The sequence below is a fragment of the Rhinatrema bivittatum genome, chromosome 6, assembly GCF_901001135.1.
Source record: "Rhinatrema bivittatum chromosome 6, aRhiBiv1.1, whole genome shotgun sequence".
In the NCBI taxonomy this organism is placed as follows: Eukaryota; Metazoa; Chordata; class Amphibia; order Gymnophiona; family Rhinatrematidae; genus Rhinatrema; species Rhinatrema bivittatum.
Genome location: NC_042620.1, coordinates 171,249,380 through 171,266,362, shown reverse-complemented (window position 1 = coordinate 171,266,362; position 16,983 = coordinate 171,249,380). Strand labels below are relative to the sequence as shown.

General features: G+C 45.9%; 1 protein-coding gene across 2 annotated transcripts in view; it reads right to left on the bottom strand.

Annotated features, from left to right (window-relative positions):
* Positions 1-16,983, bottom strand: part of ACADL (acyl-CoA dehydrogenase long chain) — a 120,993-nt gene that overhangs the window by 67,130 nt on the left and 36,880 nt on the right. For both annotated transcript variants that reach the window (XM_029606142.1, XM_029606143.1), the window contains exon 5: positions 15,449-15,515. In XM_029606142.1, the coding sequence (XP_029462002.1) occupies positions 15,449-15,515 (67 nt within the window). The remainder of the gene's footprint in view (positions 1-15,448; positions 15,516-16,983) is intronic.

Sequence of the window (16,983 nt, the reverse complement as noted above, 5' to 3'; positions counted from 1 at the left end):
AGGGAAATACCCTCACACGTCCTTTTCTTTTAGGAGGCATTTATTTTGAAGTTAAACGATTTTTCAGCAAAGAAACCACAGGCACTCCGAACTACTGCATCTAGCATGCCGCCATCTTGGCTCCTCACTCCAAATTATTTTATTCCAGAAGTTTAGAGATTTCTCTAGTTGCTCTTTGGCATATTGCAAAGGGGTTGTTTTGTGCCATTGGTGCAGCAATGTTTTTTTTTTGTGGCAACTCTACCATGCAACCCATTTTTGTTCAAGTATCTCATTGTGCATTATGAAATACTCACACTACTTTGTTTTAGAGAAGCCTGTGTTTCAGTAGAAGTTGCTTGTGGGTTTTTCTTTGCATCCCAATAAATTTTCTTGGCAGTTGTGTCTGAATCTTTCTTGGTCTGGCTTGGTATTAACTAACCCAAAATATTCCACTTCTTGATCAAAGCTTGAACAGTACTGATTGGCATTTTCAAATCTTTGGATATCTTTTTATATCCTTTTCCTGATTAATAAAGTTGAACTTCTTTTGCTCGTAGATCCTTTGGTGATTACTGAAGCATGTGGAGAGCAAAAGAACTGTCAAAGTCAGTGCATCTCTGGATGAAATGCACAAGAGTTTCTCAAGAACTAAAACTCATTGACTATTTATACACAGACACTAATTACAAATCAAACAAGGCACAGATGTGGATACCTACCCTTCATTGCTATATCGACCTGTGTGTGTCAACTTGAATGTATATTATCAGCCTAAACATTCAAGGGTATGTAAATTTTTGAACAGGACCATTTTTTATTTCCTTTATTGTTATAATTTGTTTAATGATTGTGCTATTCTGTGATGCATAAAATAGTTAACTTGAAACACATTAAAAACAACAGACGTATTTTGTCTGATCACTTATGTTTTCTTAAAATGCTACACATCTTACAAATTCTGCGAGGGGTGTGTAAACTTATGAGCACAACTGTAATTCTCATATAAAATGTAATTAAAAATTTACAAAAAAAGCAAACCTATGTGAAATTTGTCTTTCACCTATATTATACTTTTTCTTTTTTTTAAATGTAACTAGCAAAATGCTCCAGAACCTACAACTTTTTCCATTTTCCACTTTTCATTTGGAAATTGTCCCATGAAAGTGTATGCAACGGTTTCTCAAATTGTGAAGAATATATTTGTGAACATTTTTGTTTCTTTTCACGCATCTTTAATCCTGTTGGTGGTTAAGTCCAGCATTCATAAATATGGTTACCCAGGACCACAGAAAACAGAGCTACAGACTCACCAGGCTCATGCAAATGTTTTTCTGTTCTCAGAACGAATGCTGCTTTGTTCAAGTTTGCTACTCTTTTTGGCAAGGGAAAGAGGAAAGGAAACCCAGAACTTCTCTGAGGATTTACTTCCCCCGGGCACAATTTTACAATATTTTACCATGACACACTCACCTAGCATGTCATCTATGGACCTGTCTAAGTCTAGATATCACTGTCTCTACATTCAGGTGAATCAGATGCTCAGCTCAGATGCATCCCAGTCAAGAAAAAAATTTCGAAAAGTTTTGTAACTCCTTTGCTGTGGGAGTTAATGCGACCAGCTCGGTGGCTGAGGGGTCCCTTGCCAGAAAAATCAAGAGATTGCCAGCAGGGGTGTTTCCTTGGCATTCAAGGGATGCTGCAATGCCCTATTACCAGGTTAAGAGTCAAGTCATGTTTTGTCAGTTTACCTGGTGAGTTTTCCATCCATGGAAGTGAGAATGCAGGCAATGAAAAAGTCTCCCATGGAAACTACATGCAACCTATGTAACTAAAGTAAGAGTCTCAGCTGTCTGCTCCCTTATACATTAGGTTCTATAAGCATATCCATATTCATCACAGCATCATTATAGGATTAAGCATTCCTAACTAGCACCCTTATCCTAGTTTCCAATCAATTAAATGCAGCCAACGCTTACATATATAACTGGGTTCGCCTCAGCATCATTACTTACCACAATTTATCATTAATCACAGTACAGCATGCCCAACTGAGATCAGCCAAGACAGACGGATCAGCACAGACTTCTACTCCTATGGGAGATTGAGTGGTGGATCTATGCTGAACCTTGCATATTTCAAAGAACATTTCTCTATTTAGAAAGTGTGTGCATCAGTGTATGCTGATGATTGCTTGCATTATTTAAAAAATAATGCAGAAACCAAATATTTGAAGACAAGAATACTCCAAAAAGTAAAACAAAAAACAAAAAAACCAAAGAGAAAATGGAAATATCTGAAAAACAACTGCACTAGCACTCCAGATGGCACTAATTAACCTTTAATAAAGGAAAACCCAAGGGTATAAAAAATAATATAGAGAAATAACTATCTTCGATTCATTCGAATGCCAGTTCTTCAGTCCTCTAAACACCAATGACAGTCCAAATGAAGGATCAAAATATCTGACCATGGATCAACCAAATGCATTTGTTTTGATATGCCTGTTTTTTCTTTAGATAAAAAATAATTGCTGACAAGAGACAGTGAGGTAGAATCTCAGCAAGGATGTTCTCTCAGGACTAGTAGGATGGTAGTTCTCACACATAGGCATCATCATCACCAAATAAATCCTTAATGCAGAAAACTGTCAAAGTTTCTAGAACTTTGACTAGGCACACTGAGCATGCCCAGCATGCCCTATACCACACGTCCCCGCAGGGACCCTCTCTAGTCTCTCCTTCCACAGAGATGTAAGCCTCACGGTGTGAAAGAGCTCACTTTTGGCTGTTTTTGTCCTTATGGAAAACTGTTTTCTCATGTTTTTTCTGTGCTAATCCGTTGCCAGGACCCTCTCTCTGTGCCATTCCCGTAGTGATCCTAGACAGGGTTTTCGAAGATTCGGGTAAGTATCCTTTCATGGTTGATTCCCCACGACGGCAGTGCATCGATTCCTGTTGGCCATCAATGCCCTGCCACCATTGTCTTCGGTTCGTGCCCCTTTTGTTTCATCTGATACAACCACGTCCTGTTTTTGGCGATGCACCTGCTGCCCAAGGACCATATCCATCACAGATCCTCGTGAGCTATGTGTCCTCTATCTGGGGACTTTGCAAGATGTCTGGGGTTGCCAGTGATGCGCCCAGATGATCCCGAAGGGACAGCGGCTTCGACTTGACAAGATGGAACAGCTCTTCGGTTCGAAGAAGTCCGAGACATCGACATCAGTGGGACTGTCTGTTCTGTTGATGCTGTCAGAGGGCAGCCAGATACCAACCACAGACCATCTCCTCCAGACTGAGGACGTTGCACATGTGCTGGGCACAGGGATGCACGAGCTCATGCTGCGATGACCCTGAAGCGACCCTGCAGTGAGGAGTGCCAGTTCTCAGTCTGTGCTAGAGGTCCATAACAGTTTCCGCCAGTCCTGGTGCCAGTCACCGATCCACTTAGAGGATCTGATCCTTCCTCCCAGTCTGTATTGGTATTGGCAACACTTGAGGAGAAGCTACAGCACAGAGTCCAGCTGGCAGTGGACCAAGCACTGCAGGGCTTCAGTCTTGTGGAACAGACTACACCGGACCCAGTGCCACCTGTCCTCATACCACTTCTGGAGAAGCTCAACGTGCTCATCTGTGTGTTACTGACCCAGCTGGCATCTGTTCCCGGGACAACATCGATGCCTGATGGGGCACAGAGGCCTCCCCGAACCAATATGGTGGTCGTTGCCGGTTCCTCCAAGGAGAAAGCTCCACTGAGGCCAGCAGAGACGTGGAGGACTGCTGCCCCTTTTACTGGTGCCTGAATGTCTGCACAAAGGCAGAGCACCTAGGGATCCATCCCCTGTTGCTTACAGTGAGGATGAGGAACCCTATGACCCCTGGGGAGATGATGCTTTGGTGTCCCATCAGACACTTATCCTCCAGAGGAACGAAGGAAGTCTCCACCTGAGGACTTAATCTTCGCAGGGTTTGTGAGGATGATGGCGGAAGCCATCCCATTTCAGTTATTAATGGAGTAGGATGCCAGGCACAAAATACTTGAGATCCTCCAGTTCATAGAGCCTCCTATGGAGATCGTGGCAGTCCTGGTGCGAGATCCTTAAGGAACTACTGCTAAGGATATGGGAACACCCTCTCACAATGCCTTGCATTAATATGGAGGACGATGAGGTCTACCTTGTCCAGAAGGCTGCCGGATTCGATAAGCGTCAGCTGCCCCACCAGTCAGTGGTGATCGAATCCACCCTTAAGAGAGCCAAGCGCTCTCGCAGTCATTCCTCGGCGTCCCCGGGGAAGGAACAGCTGCTATTAATAAAGTTTACTTAGGGAATAGCCACTGCTATTAATTGCCTCCGTAGCATGGGATCTTCTTAGTGTTTGGGTAACTGCCAGGTTCTTGTGGCCTGGTTTGGCCTCTGTTGGAAACAGGATGCTGGATTTGATGGATCCTTCATCTGACCCAGCATGGCAATTTCTTATGTTCTTATAGAGCGATGGGCACTCTAGGGAGGACGGTGTTTCAAGACACCATGCTCATTGCTCGCATCACTGCCTACCAGCTCTACATGAGCCAGTCTCATGGGACATCTGGAAGCAGGTGCAGGAGGTGGCCTAGCAGCTGCCTCAACAGCAGCAGGATACCCTTATGTCGCTGGTGCATAAGGGCCTGGAGTGTGGAAAATACAAGGTCTGAGTGACTTATGTTTTCAAGACAGCATCAAGAGTCTCTGCAGAATGGCATGACTGGAGGCCTTGGATCTCTGACCAGAGGTACAGGAACAACTCGTTGACGTGCCATGTACTAGAGAGAATCTCTTCGGAGATAGGGTGAGGCACTCTGTGGCACAACTACGGGACCACCATGGAAACCGCCAACAACTCTCTACCAGCACACCGGATCTTGCCTAGAAGAAGAGGACGTCAGAGACAGGGGCCAAGGAAGTACTGTCCTCTGCCCCTTTGCTCTCGTCAACACCATCAGGGCTCCCATGGCTGTCCCAAGCAGCAGACAGCCCCCAAGCCCCAGTTAGCACCTCAGTCAACTCCAGGAACAGAATTTTAACTGGGTCGTAGGAAACATAGGCCAGTCGCTCATACCCGGGATGTTGGACCCTCCAGTCAGGGGCAGGCTGCAATTCTTTGCAAACCAGTGGCCCAGGATAAACTTGGACTAGTGGATTCTGTCCATCGTACATCAAGGTTACCAACTGAATCTATTGGGTGCCCCGCCAAATTGCCTTCCGTGCCCGTTTTGGGGGCCAGTAGCACAACAGGAGGTACTACTAGCGGAGCTCTCCTCCCTCTTAATGGCCAGGTGGTTGGGCCCGTACCACCAGGGCAAAGAGGAAGGGGATTCTACTCCAGGTACTTCTTGATTCCAAAGAGAACAGAAGGACTCTTTCCCATCTTAGACCTAAGGGCCTTGAACAAGTTTCTAAAAAATTAAATTGTTCCAAGATGGTTTCTCTGGGCACCTTGATTCCTCTTTTACAAAAAGGGGATTGCCTGTGCTCCCTCGATCTAAAGGATGCATACATATATATCAAGATCTTCCCTGATCACAGAAGTATCTCCGAGTAATAGTGGTAAAACAGCACTTCCAGGACTGGGTGTTGCCATTTGAGCTAGTGTTAGCCCCAGGAGTCTTCAAAAAAATGTCTGGCCTTGGTGACTGTGCACCTCCGCAGGCTCCGCCAGGTCCATGTGAGTGCTGGAGTCAGTAGGGTTCATTCTCAACTACCCGAAATCTCATCTCAGCCTGTCACTTCAATTGGACTTCATAGAAGCCTTGCTAGACACTGCTCAGGCCAAGGCCTTCCTGCCTTGTCAAAGGGCCTTCACCCTGATGACCATCACAACAGAGATTCAACAAAGCAGCAGGTGTTAGCCTGGCACATGTTGAGGTTTTTGGGTTATATGGCCACAACCATTCATGTCACTCCCTTGGAACGTCTGCATATGTACAACCCAATGGACCCTGAGGTTGAGGTGGCATCAGGCCACTCAGAGCCTCCAGGATTGCATCCAAGTCACCCTGTCTCTCCATGACTCATTGTCCTGGTGGTGGGTACTTTCAAATCTGGAACAGGAGATTCTTTTCAAAATTCCCCTACCCAAACTGTCCTAACCACAGATGCATCCATCCTGGGGTGGATAGCTCATGTAGATGGGGAGCTCATGTAGAAGGGCTCAGCATCCAGGGTCTCTGGTCCGCTCAGGAACGCTCTTGTCAAAACCATTCCTTGGAGCATCGGGCAATCCGATACGCACTATGGGCTTTCAGAGATCAGCTATCCAACAAAGTTGTCCTGATTCAAACTGACAACCAGGTAGCCATGTGGTATGTCAACAAGCAGGGAAGAACGGGGGTCGTACCTTCTGTGTCAGGAAGCAGTCCAGATCTGGTCATGGGCCCTATCCCACAGAATGGTGCTCAGGGCCATGTTTCTGGCCAGGATAGAAAATGTGGTTGCACACAGCCTCCGTTGGGCCCTCAGACCCCACGAGTGATCCCTGGACCAGGGGATAGCGAATCAAATATTTTGCTTCTGGGGGAGCTTGGACCTAGATCTGTTTGCATCCCCCTGCAACATGAATGTGCCTCAGTTCTGTTCCCTGTATAGATCAGTCAGCAAACCAGCCTTGGGGCAAGGGTCTTCTGTATGCATAACTTCCTCTTCTCTTAGTGGCAAAGACTCTCGAAGCTTCGCGAGGAGGGGGACTATGATACTCATAGCCTCTCATTGGCCAAGACAAGTCTGGTTTCCACTTCTAAGGGAGTGTCCATCCAGAGATCGATCAGTCTGAGGACTTCCCAGGATCTCATCACGCAAGATCAAGGCAGGCTGCAGCATCCCAACTTCTAGGCCCTGTCGCTCACAGCCTGGATGTTGAGAGGTTAATCCTGCAGCTGCTTGAGCTTTCATAAGATGCGTCTTGGGTTCTGGAGGCTTCTAGAAAGCCTTCCATTAGAAAGTCCTATGGACTGAAGTGGAGGAGGTTTTCTGTGTGTTGTGAGCAGAAGACCCTGTCCCACACAAAAACTGCTTGATTAGCTTCTACACCTATTGGAAGCTGGCTTAAAAACCAACTCCGTTAGAGTTCATCTCAGTGCAACTGGCGCATGCCACCAAGGTGTAGATGGCACGCCCATCTCTATACAGCCTACAGTTGTACATTCCACGCGGGCCCTGATTCAATTAAAACCTCCTGTGTCTTGGGACCTCAATGTGGTGTTAGCTCAGCTGATGAAAGCTCCTTTTGAGCTGCTGTGCACCTGACACTTGAAGTACCTGACCTGGAAGGTCATATTTTTGGTGGCGGTCACCTCAGTGTGTAGGGTCAGTGAGCTCCAGGCCTTAGTGACTTATTCACCTTACACTAAGTTTTATCATGACAGGGTAGACTTGCACAGTTTAGACTGCGAGCCTTAGCCTTCTATCTGTAGAAGACAGAAGCCCATAGACAGTCCACCCAACATTTTGTTTCTTTTGATAATAGGTTGGTCGCTGCCGTTGCCAAACAGACACTATCCAATTGCCTAGTGGATTGCATCTCCTATTAAGCCCAGGCGGAACTTCTTCTTGAGAGTCATGTCAAGGCTCATTCTGTCACAGCCATGGTAGTATCAGTGACCCACTTGCGAGCAGTTTCCGTGGAGGAGATCTTTAAAGTTGCAACTTGGAATTCTCTCCACACATTCACATCTCGTTACCTTCTGGATAGGGATGTGGCCGACGCAACAATAGGTTCAGCCATTCTGTCCTTTGAAACCTGTTTGAGGTGTAGAACCCAACTCTTCCTGCCTAGGCCCCATTGATTGGGTTCAGGCTGTCTCCCTCATCTATTGCCAACAGCACTATTGTTGTGCCCGTTGGTATTGTTGTGCCTGGTTGGGTGTCTATTAGTCCCCTATTGTGTTGAGGAGCAGCCTGTAGCTAAGGATTCATCCATATGTGAGGACTACCATCCTGCTTGTCCTCAGAGAAAGCAGAGTTGCTTACCTGTAACAGGTGTTCTAAGGACAGCAGGATGTTAGTCCTCACGAAACCTGCCTGCCACCTCTCGGAGTTTGGTTTTTCCTATTTTTATTTTAATTATAATTCTGTTATAAGACTGGAGAGGGACCCCGTGTGGACACATGGTATAGAGCATGCTGGGCATGCTCAGTGTGCCTAGTCAAAGTACTAGAAAAACTTTGACAAATTTTCCACATTGAGGCTCCATCTGATGATGGCACTGATATGTGAGGACTAACATCCTGCTGTCCTCAGAGAACACCTGTTTCAGGTAAGCAACTCTGCTATCTCCAGCATGGAAATCATTCTTGCTATTATAAACCACCTTACTGAAAATAAAAATAAAATAAAGTTTTTTTGAGAATGTCCTGGGACCAAAAAAATATAAACAGGAGCTTGCTGGATATAAAGAAAGCAGAATTCCATGGAAAAGCTATGGACCAACCCTTTTTAAGTTCATTTTTTAAGTATACAGTCCTGACCAGGCTCAAACCGATGCTCTGCAGTTCTGGCATCTTCCCCTTTCCTGGGTGAGCAAGCCGCAATACGGTGTCTATGTTCTTTCTCCATCTGGCTTTGTATTTGTGACTAACCTGTTCCCTGCTCTTGGATTGATCTAGAGCCTATATGCCTACTACAATGCGACAACCAAAGGCCCCGACTTCCATGGTTTGGGATGCTGTTACACAGACATAAGGGAAAAAGCACAGAACTGCTTCTACAGCCAAGTCCCAAAGAAAATGAAGATGGAGGTCATGAAATGGGGGAGGGTTACCTGCTGGTGCGTCAGTTAATACCCTTAACCAATAAGCCTTGATACTTCTGATGCAACTCCAACATTGCTCTCTCTGCTTCAATGGCAGGGGAAAAAGAGAATTGGATTTAGATAGCAACCAATGAGGGCCTCGACTTTTATGGTCTGGGGAACTGATAAGCATAGGGGTAACCTGCACAGAGCAATAGTTACTACCCTAGAAGACATGGGATTACTACTCTTAACCAAAAGAAAATTGGTTCTTACCTGATAATTTTTGTTCCTATAGTACCACGGATCAGTCCAGACTCCTGGGTTTTGCCTCCCCTCCAGCAGATGGAGACAGAGAAAGTTCTGACAGTCTGCCATATATACCTGGGTGCCACCCACAGTCTGTCAGCATGGCCCAAAACAAAATAACTATATACAGGTACCATAAACTGAACTGGACCACTAACCCATGAAACCGGGTAAACGAGATTGAGTTTCAGATCAGAAATAAACAAACATAAAATGAGCGGACTCTCCCTTATTTATTTCTCTGCTTCAGAGCATCTCAGTATCAAACGGGCGGGATTCTGGACTGATCCGTGGTACTACAGGAACAAAAATTATCAGGTAAGAACCAATTTTCTTTTCCCTATACATACCCGGATCAGACCAGACTCCTGGGAAGTACCAGAGCTCACCTACCTGGGATGGGATCCAGAGATGCCCACTCTCAGCACGCCTGCCCCCAAACTGCCCGCATCCGGAGCCTGAACATCCAGACGGTAATGCCTTGCAAAAATATGCAACGATTTCCATGTAGCCGCTCTACAAATCTCCTGCGGAGAAATCTGTTGACATTCCGCCCAAGAAGCCACTTGCGATCTAGTAGAATGTGCCCGAAGGCCAACAGGCAAGGGTTTTCCACAAAGCAAATACGCGGAATTAATTGCTTCCTTCAGCCATTGGGCGATTGTGGTCTTGGATGCCATATTACCTCCTTTCGGGCCACTCCAGAGTACAAAAAGGTGATCCGAGACCCAAAAACTATTAGTTACTTCCAGATAACACAACAGAGTTCTACAGACATCCAACTTCCTCAAGTCCTTAGAAAGTGGATCCGACCTATCCAGATTGGAAAAAGATGGAAGCTCCACCGATTGATTCAAATGAAAGGAAAACATCACTTTCGGAAGAAAAGAAGGTACCGTTCACAAAGACACACCAGAATCTGAAATCCTTAAGAAGGGTTCCCAGCAAGACAATGCTTGAAGCTCGGAAACTCTACGAGCAGAGGAAATAGCCACCATAAAGACCACCTTCAACATGAGGTCTTTCAACGTTGCTCTCTTCAGAGGCTCAAAGGGCGGCGAACACAAAGCCGTAAGGACTAAGTTTAGATTCCAGGATGGACAGGGTGAGCTTACCGGTGGATGCAAATGCTTCGCTCCCTCAGGAAATGAGAAACATCAGTATGAGCAGCCAACAGTGCCCCATGTATGGGACCACACAAGGAACCAAGTGCCACCACCTGTATCTTCAAGGAACTACACGACAAACCCTTAGCTAATCCCAATTGAAGGAAACACAAGATATCCAAAATGGACGCACAAGTGGGTACAATCCCTCGATCTACGCACCAAGACTCAAACACCTTCCAGACTCAAACATAAGATAGAGAAGTTGAGGACTTTTGAGAACGCAACAGCGTAGTCACTACCGCATCGGAATAACCTTTGCCCTTTAGACGCCGCCTCTCAAAAGCCATGCTTCTAGACAGAAGCGATTGGCCTGGTCGAAACAGACGGGCCCCTGATGAAGAAGGTTCGGAAGGTAAGGAAACCACAAGGGACCTTCCACTGCTAAGTTGACTAAATCCGCAAACCACGGACGACACGGCCACTCAGGAGCCACCAAGATCACATCGGCCGGATGGTTCTCTATCCTCGTGAGCACCTTGCCTATTAGAGGCCAAGAAGGAAACATGTAAAGTAGTATCTTCTTTGGCCAGGGCAGTGCCAGAACAGCTACTCACTCTGCTTCTGTCTCTCTTCGGCGAGCAAAGAAGCGTGGAGCCTTGGCATTTTTGAACGTCGCCATCAGATCCATGCACGGAGTGCCCCATCTGTCGCAGATGAGTTGAAAGGCCTTGTCTGCCAACTCCCACTCTCCTGGATCGAGAAGATGTTGACTTAAGAAATATGCGTGAATGTTGTCGATCCCGGCAGTGTGAGACGCCACTATGCTGACCAGATTCTGCTCCACCCATGCAATTAACAGACGAGCTTCCGCAGCTACCGGCTGACTCTTTGTGCCGCCCTGGTGATTGATGTAGGCCACCGTGGTTGCATTGTCGGATAGTATCTTGACCAACTTCCCCCTGACAAGTGGAAGGAGGGCTTCCAATGCGAGCCGTACTGCTCTGGTTTCCAGGCGATTTATTGACCACCGAGACTCCTCTGGACACCAGCATCCCTGGACTGTCTTCCGCAGACAAACCGCTCCCCAGCCGGAGAGACTGGCATCCGTGGCCACCACTGTCCAATCCAGTAAAACTAATGGAACCCCTCGACTCAAATTGTCCAAGATTAGCCACCACTCCAGACTGGATAGAGCGGATTCAATCAGCGGCAGGAGCAGGTTCTGACACCGGGTTCCAACGGGAAAGTAAGGCTGACTGCAAAGGCCGCATGTGAGCGAAGGCCCAGGGAACCAATTCCAGCAACTGTAAGTAATCCCAGACCTTCGGGGAGTGCTTGGACAATAAGCGCCTCACCTGGCCATGTAATTTGGCAATGCGGTCGGACGTTAAGAAAACTCTTCCCTGCCGGTTGTCCAAAGCAGCCCCCAAAAATGCCAATGACTGGGAGGGTATTAGCTGACTTTTGGCCAAGTTGACCACCCAGCCAAGTTTCCTCAATAACTGCAGCACATGCTGGATCGCCACCTGGCAAAGCGCTTCCGACTTTGCCCGAATCAGCCAATCATCCAGGTACGGGTGAACCAACAGACCCTCCCTGCGCAACTGTGCCGCTAATACCACCATTATCTTGTGAACGTCCTGGGTGCCGTTGAAAGACCAAAGGGTAGAGCCTGAAACTGATAGTGCTGACCCAGAATGGAAAATCTCAGGAAATTCTGATGATCCAGCCTGATCCCGATATGCAGATACACCTCCGTCAGATCCAGAGATGCCAGAAATTCTCCCGGCCGAACAGAGGCAATGATGGACCTCAACGTCTCCATCCAGAAACAAGGTATCCACAAGCATCTGTTGACTCGCTTTAAGTCGAGGATGGGCCTGAAGGAGCCTTCTTTCTTTGGCACGATGAAGTAAATGGAGTAGCGGCCCCTCCTTTGTGCTAAAGATAGAACCGGAACAATGGCACTGAGATCGATCAGGCACTTCAGTGTCTGCCTTACCGCCCGGCACTTTGTGGCATATCCGCTTGGTGAGACCAGAAAGTGAGGCCGAGGTCGGCGTGCAAAATCTAAAGCGTAACCGTGTTTTATCACAGAAAGCACCCACTGGTCTGCTGTGATTTTGGTCCATTCCTCGTAGAACAGAGACAGCCTGCCTCCCAACCACTGGAACAGAGGAATGGACTGGCTGCCCATCATTGTGAAGACTTTCCAGCTGGGTTAGACTGGGTGTTAGCCAGTCTACCGAAATGTCGTCCCCGAAAGGACTGAGGCCACGACTGCTGTCTGCCAGAATTCTGTCGAAAAGAAGCCGTGGACATTCGGGGCACTCTAGCCCGGCGACCCCCATGAAACTGGGTCCTAGAAGCAAAGGACCCTCTGGACCTTGGTTTGACTTCCGGCAACTGATGAATCTTATTCTCTCCCAGGGACTGAATCATAACCTCCAGTTCTTTTCCAAAAAGCAACTTGCCCTTAAAGGGCAAGGAACCCAGTTGGAACTTGGAAGAAACATCCGCCGACCAGTTCCTCAACCATAACAACCTCCGTGCTGAAACAGCTGAGACCATAGACCGAGCCGACGTCCGAGGCAGGTCATAAAGAGCGTCTGCACTATAAGCAACCACCACCTCGAGGCATCCCGCTTGACGAGCTTCTTCTTCAGACAGAGATTTGTTTGCCTTAGCTGTTGTACCCAGCGAAGGCCAGCTCTCACAGCGAAATTGCTACACATTGCAGCACAGACACCAAATGCGGAAACCTCAAAGATCTTTTTAAGCTGCAATTCCAGCTTTTAATCCTGCAGATCCTTAAGGGCCGTCGACCCCGTGACTGGAATTGTGGTCTTTTTTGTCACAGCTGAAACTGCGGCATCAACCTTGGGAACTCGAAGAATCTCCAAAGCCTCCTCAGGCAGCGGATAAAGCTTGTCCATTGCTTTTGAGACTTTCAACCCCAAATCTGGGGTGTCCCATTCCCTATACAGGAGGTCAGTGGCTGAAAAATGGAAAGGAAAAGAAGTGGGCGGACCCTCAGGCCCAACAAAACAGGATCCATAGATCCTAATCGAGATTCCTCCAGAGGAGCGTCAATTCCCAATTCCCCTTTCGGGTCATCTCCTTCGACGACATGAGAACCATGAGCAGCACTCTGCTGCTGGTCTCCTTCACCCTCTACCCCCCTTGGGGGCTGGGCAGGCAGATCCTGCACATCAGGATCTGCGGCATCAGACGATGTCTCCCTGTCCTCCTGCAGCACCCTGGTACACAAGGGGCGCTTCTCCTTAGGAGGCCCTGCCGACCCTTGAGATGCAGACCTTTTCTGGACCTTTGGAGGTGGGGACGAAGTCTCCCTCCCAGTAATCGCATGTCTCTTGCTGGTCTTCCTGGCCTTAAATGCTTTATGCATTACCAAAACAAATTCTGATGAAAAAGAAGATACAGACCCTTCAGAATCCATGTCAGGGTCATCTCCCTGCCCCTGCAGGTCAGCCTGTGCAGGAGATTGCGGCTGCGGAGACGGCCGTTTTGGAGAGAGCTGAGGCGGGAGATTCCCCACCCCCAGCACAAGTTGTGTCGCCAACGAAAAACACCCAAAATTGCGCAGGGTGAAGGAGCCGGCAACTCTCCGACGGTCAGTGCTACAGCCCACCACCGAAGCATGACCCCCCGGTGCCCGCAGAGGAACCCTCACCACCGGGTAGGCAGGTTGAGCACAGGCAGACACGAGACAAGCACGACCGGCCGGAGCCGCACGCACGGCAAGCTGTTCTGCATGGCATCGGGAGTAAAAACAAAAGTCTGTTTTTTTGTTTTTTGGGTTTGTTTTTTTTAAACTAAGCGCCCGGCCGAGCACCAATGTGAATGCCCCCCCGACAGCAGTCAAAGAAATAAAGGAGAGCACTGATGCCAAAAACAAGAAAACTGGTTTTGTTTTGGGTTTTTTTTAACTCTCTGACTGAAAAGTAAAATCCTATACTACCAAGTAATCTATTCCAGACTTTGAGTTTGGCACCCCTACCATCTGCTGGAGACAGAGTAATACTGACAGACTGTGGGTGGCACCCAGGTATATATGGCAGAGTCTGTCAGAACTTTCTCTGTCTCCATCTGCTGGAGGGGAGGCAAAACCCAGGAGTCTGGACTGATCCGGATACGTACAGGGAATAAGCCTTGATGATTTTGATGCAACTGCAAAATTGCTCTCTGCTTCGAAGGAGGGGAGTAGGGATGAAAGGAAAAAGGAATTTGTATTCAAAGACAACCAACATGAGCCATGACATTTTTCATAGTCATGAGTACTGATGTGCAGACATTAAGGAAAACACACAGGACTGCTTCTATGGCTAAGTCCATAAGCAAAGCATGTCATGCAAAACTGACTGATACATGGGGGTAATTTGCACGGCATGGCAGATACTACCATGGGAAATTTGCTGGGCAGACTGGATGGACCATTGATCCTTTTCAGCTGTCATTTCTATGTTTCTATGTTACTTGGGGTATTTCAGGTTTTCCTTAAGCAAGGTTCCTAGCTGGTTCATCTGATCTGATCCTGAAGCCCATTTCCTCATTCCTTACATTGTTCCTGCCTACACTACTCAGCTGTATAACTTTGCTTATGGACTTGCCTTGCCCACAGAAGGTAGTTTTACTCCATATGAAATATATACACACATATATATATATATAAATATATTATATATATACACACATACTTGCCAAGTTGTTAAACAGGGTGTGAGAACCTGCATGCATTAAATAGTACCTACAACTATTTCCATGACCCGTGTCCAGTCTGTGTGTCAGTTACCAATGGTTTAGTCATGAAATTTCAGGGCAGGACCCCCATTCCTTGGCTGCCCATGTCCTAGCTGGGAGTCCTGTCAGCTTTTTTCTTGCAACCTGCCATAATTCTGGATGTGCGCCATCTTAGACACCATGCCCAATGAACTGTGAACGATTCTTCCTCACCTGTATATTTATCTATCATTCTTATCTAAACACAAAAGGAATACTGAGAAGACAAAGGGTCTAATGTAAGGGATAATTGAAAAAAACTATTAAATAACTTGGATTTCCAAAGTTCACCCAGTGGAAAGAATCTATGCTTGATTCTAATCAAGATCCCTATTTCTATGAAAAGTGCACTATAATCTTTTAATCTCCATACGGACATATGACTTTAGTTTAATCACTTGAAACAATATCTTTGATAGTCTGTTGCCCTCAAACACAATGCTGCATAGAGAGAAGAGTCCTTACCCCACCCCAGCCTCAACTTACCTTACTGCCATTCAGAATCCAGTCACTTCCATCCTTTTTGGCATTTGTGCGCACTCCCTGCAAATCACTAGGTGTGTAAGAACAAAAATAAAAATCATCATTTAGCGTGACAACATACCCTAGAATAGTACTGCAATGTTGGCATACACTGCCACTAATCTATCTGTCTCTAAAGAGAAAATTTACTTCATTAGCCACATTCTTCATTTCTCTCACTTTCTCATTACCACAATGGGAATTTATAGCCTGAGGATCGAGAAAGAGAGATCGAGACACAGACATACATAGACACAAATAATATTGTGTTTCTTCCTTTGATGATCCACTTTTTTTTTATTTCATATTCTACTTTTCAGCACTTCAAAGCGGATTACATTCAGGTACTGTATTTATTTCTCTGTCCCCAGAGGGCTCATAATCTTTTCGGGTCATTCATCAAAATGTGTTATGGCATTAACTCATGCGATAATGTGTTAACTGATGTGTTAATGCCATAATGCATGCGATAGGAACAGTAACGCACGGCGCAAATGCAAATTTTGGGAAGGCAAGGATCAGGGAGGAGTTTATTTATTTATTTATTTATTTAAAAGTATTTATATACCGTCTTAACAATATAGATTGAACAAAACGGTTTACAATTGATAATAAAATAAAAATAAAACAAATAACAACCATAAATATAAAAATATTATGTAAGTAATTAAACAACAATTAAAAATAAATAAAGTTGGAGGAAAATACAATCAAAAATAATATTTAATCTAGCATAGTATACCTTAAAATAAAATTGACTAATATTACTTCTTTAATAAAAACAAGAACAGATAGAAACACGAAGAAACAAAAAAAAGTCCTAATCTATTATTAGGAGACATCTTTGCCATTTTCTAATTTAACCTTGAGGTTACTGTTTAATGGTCAGTGATTCCAAAAGCTTCTCTGAAGAGGTATGTTTTTAATGATTTCTTAAATTCCTTGCTATCTGATATTTGTCGTAATGTATTTGGTAAAGAGTTCCAGAGAATAAGACCTGCCACAGAAAAAGCTCTTTGTCTTGTTACATTCAGTCTAGCCAGTCGTATTGACAGTATCTCTAAAAGATTCATAGTTGCAGATCTAAGTTCTCTCGATGGTTTGTATATTCGTAAGTTTGTACAGAGCCAGATGGAATCAGAATTGTTTAATAACGAATGTATTATAGTAAGAGTGGGATTTAGTAAAATGAGGGGAGATATCACACTGTGCAATAGCATAAAGCATCCTATCACACGGTTTTAACGCCAGAAATAACTACACCTTTTTTCCAAGCATTAGGCTGTGCAATATGCCTGAAATGGCCATAACGCAATTTGCGGTAAATCTTTTGAATTACATTTTGGCCACTTCTGGGCTTGGGAGGGGAGAGGGAAGGAGTGGAGTGGAGTGGAACATAAGAACATAAGAAATTGCCATGCTGGGTCAGACCAAGGGTCCATCAAGCCCAGCATCCTGTTTCCAACAGAGGCCAAAACCAGGCCACAAGAACCTGGCAA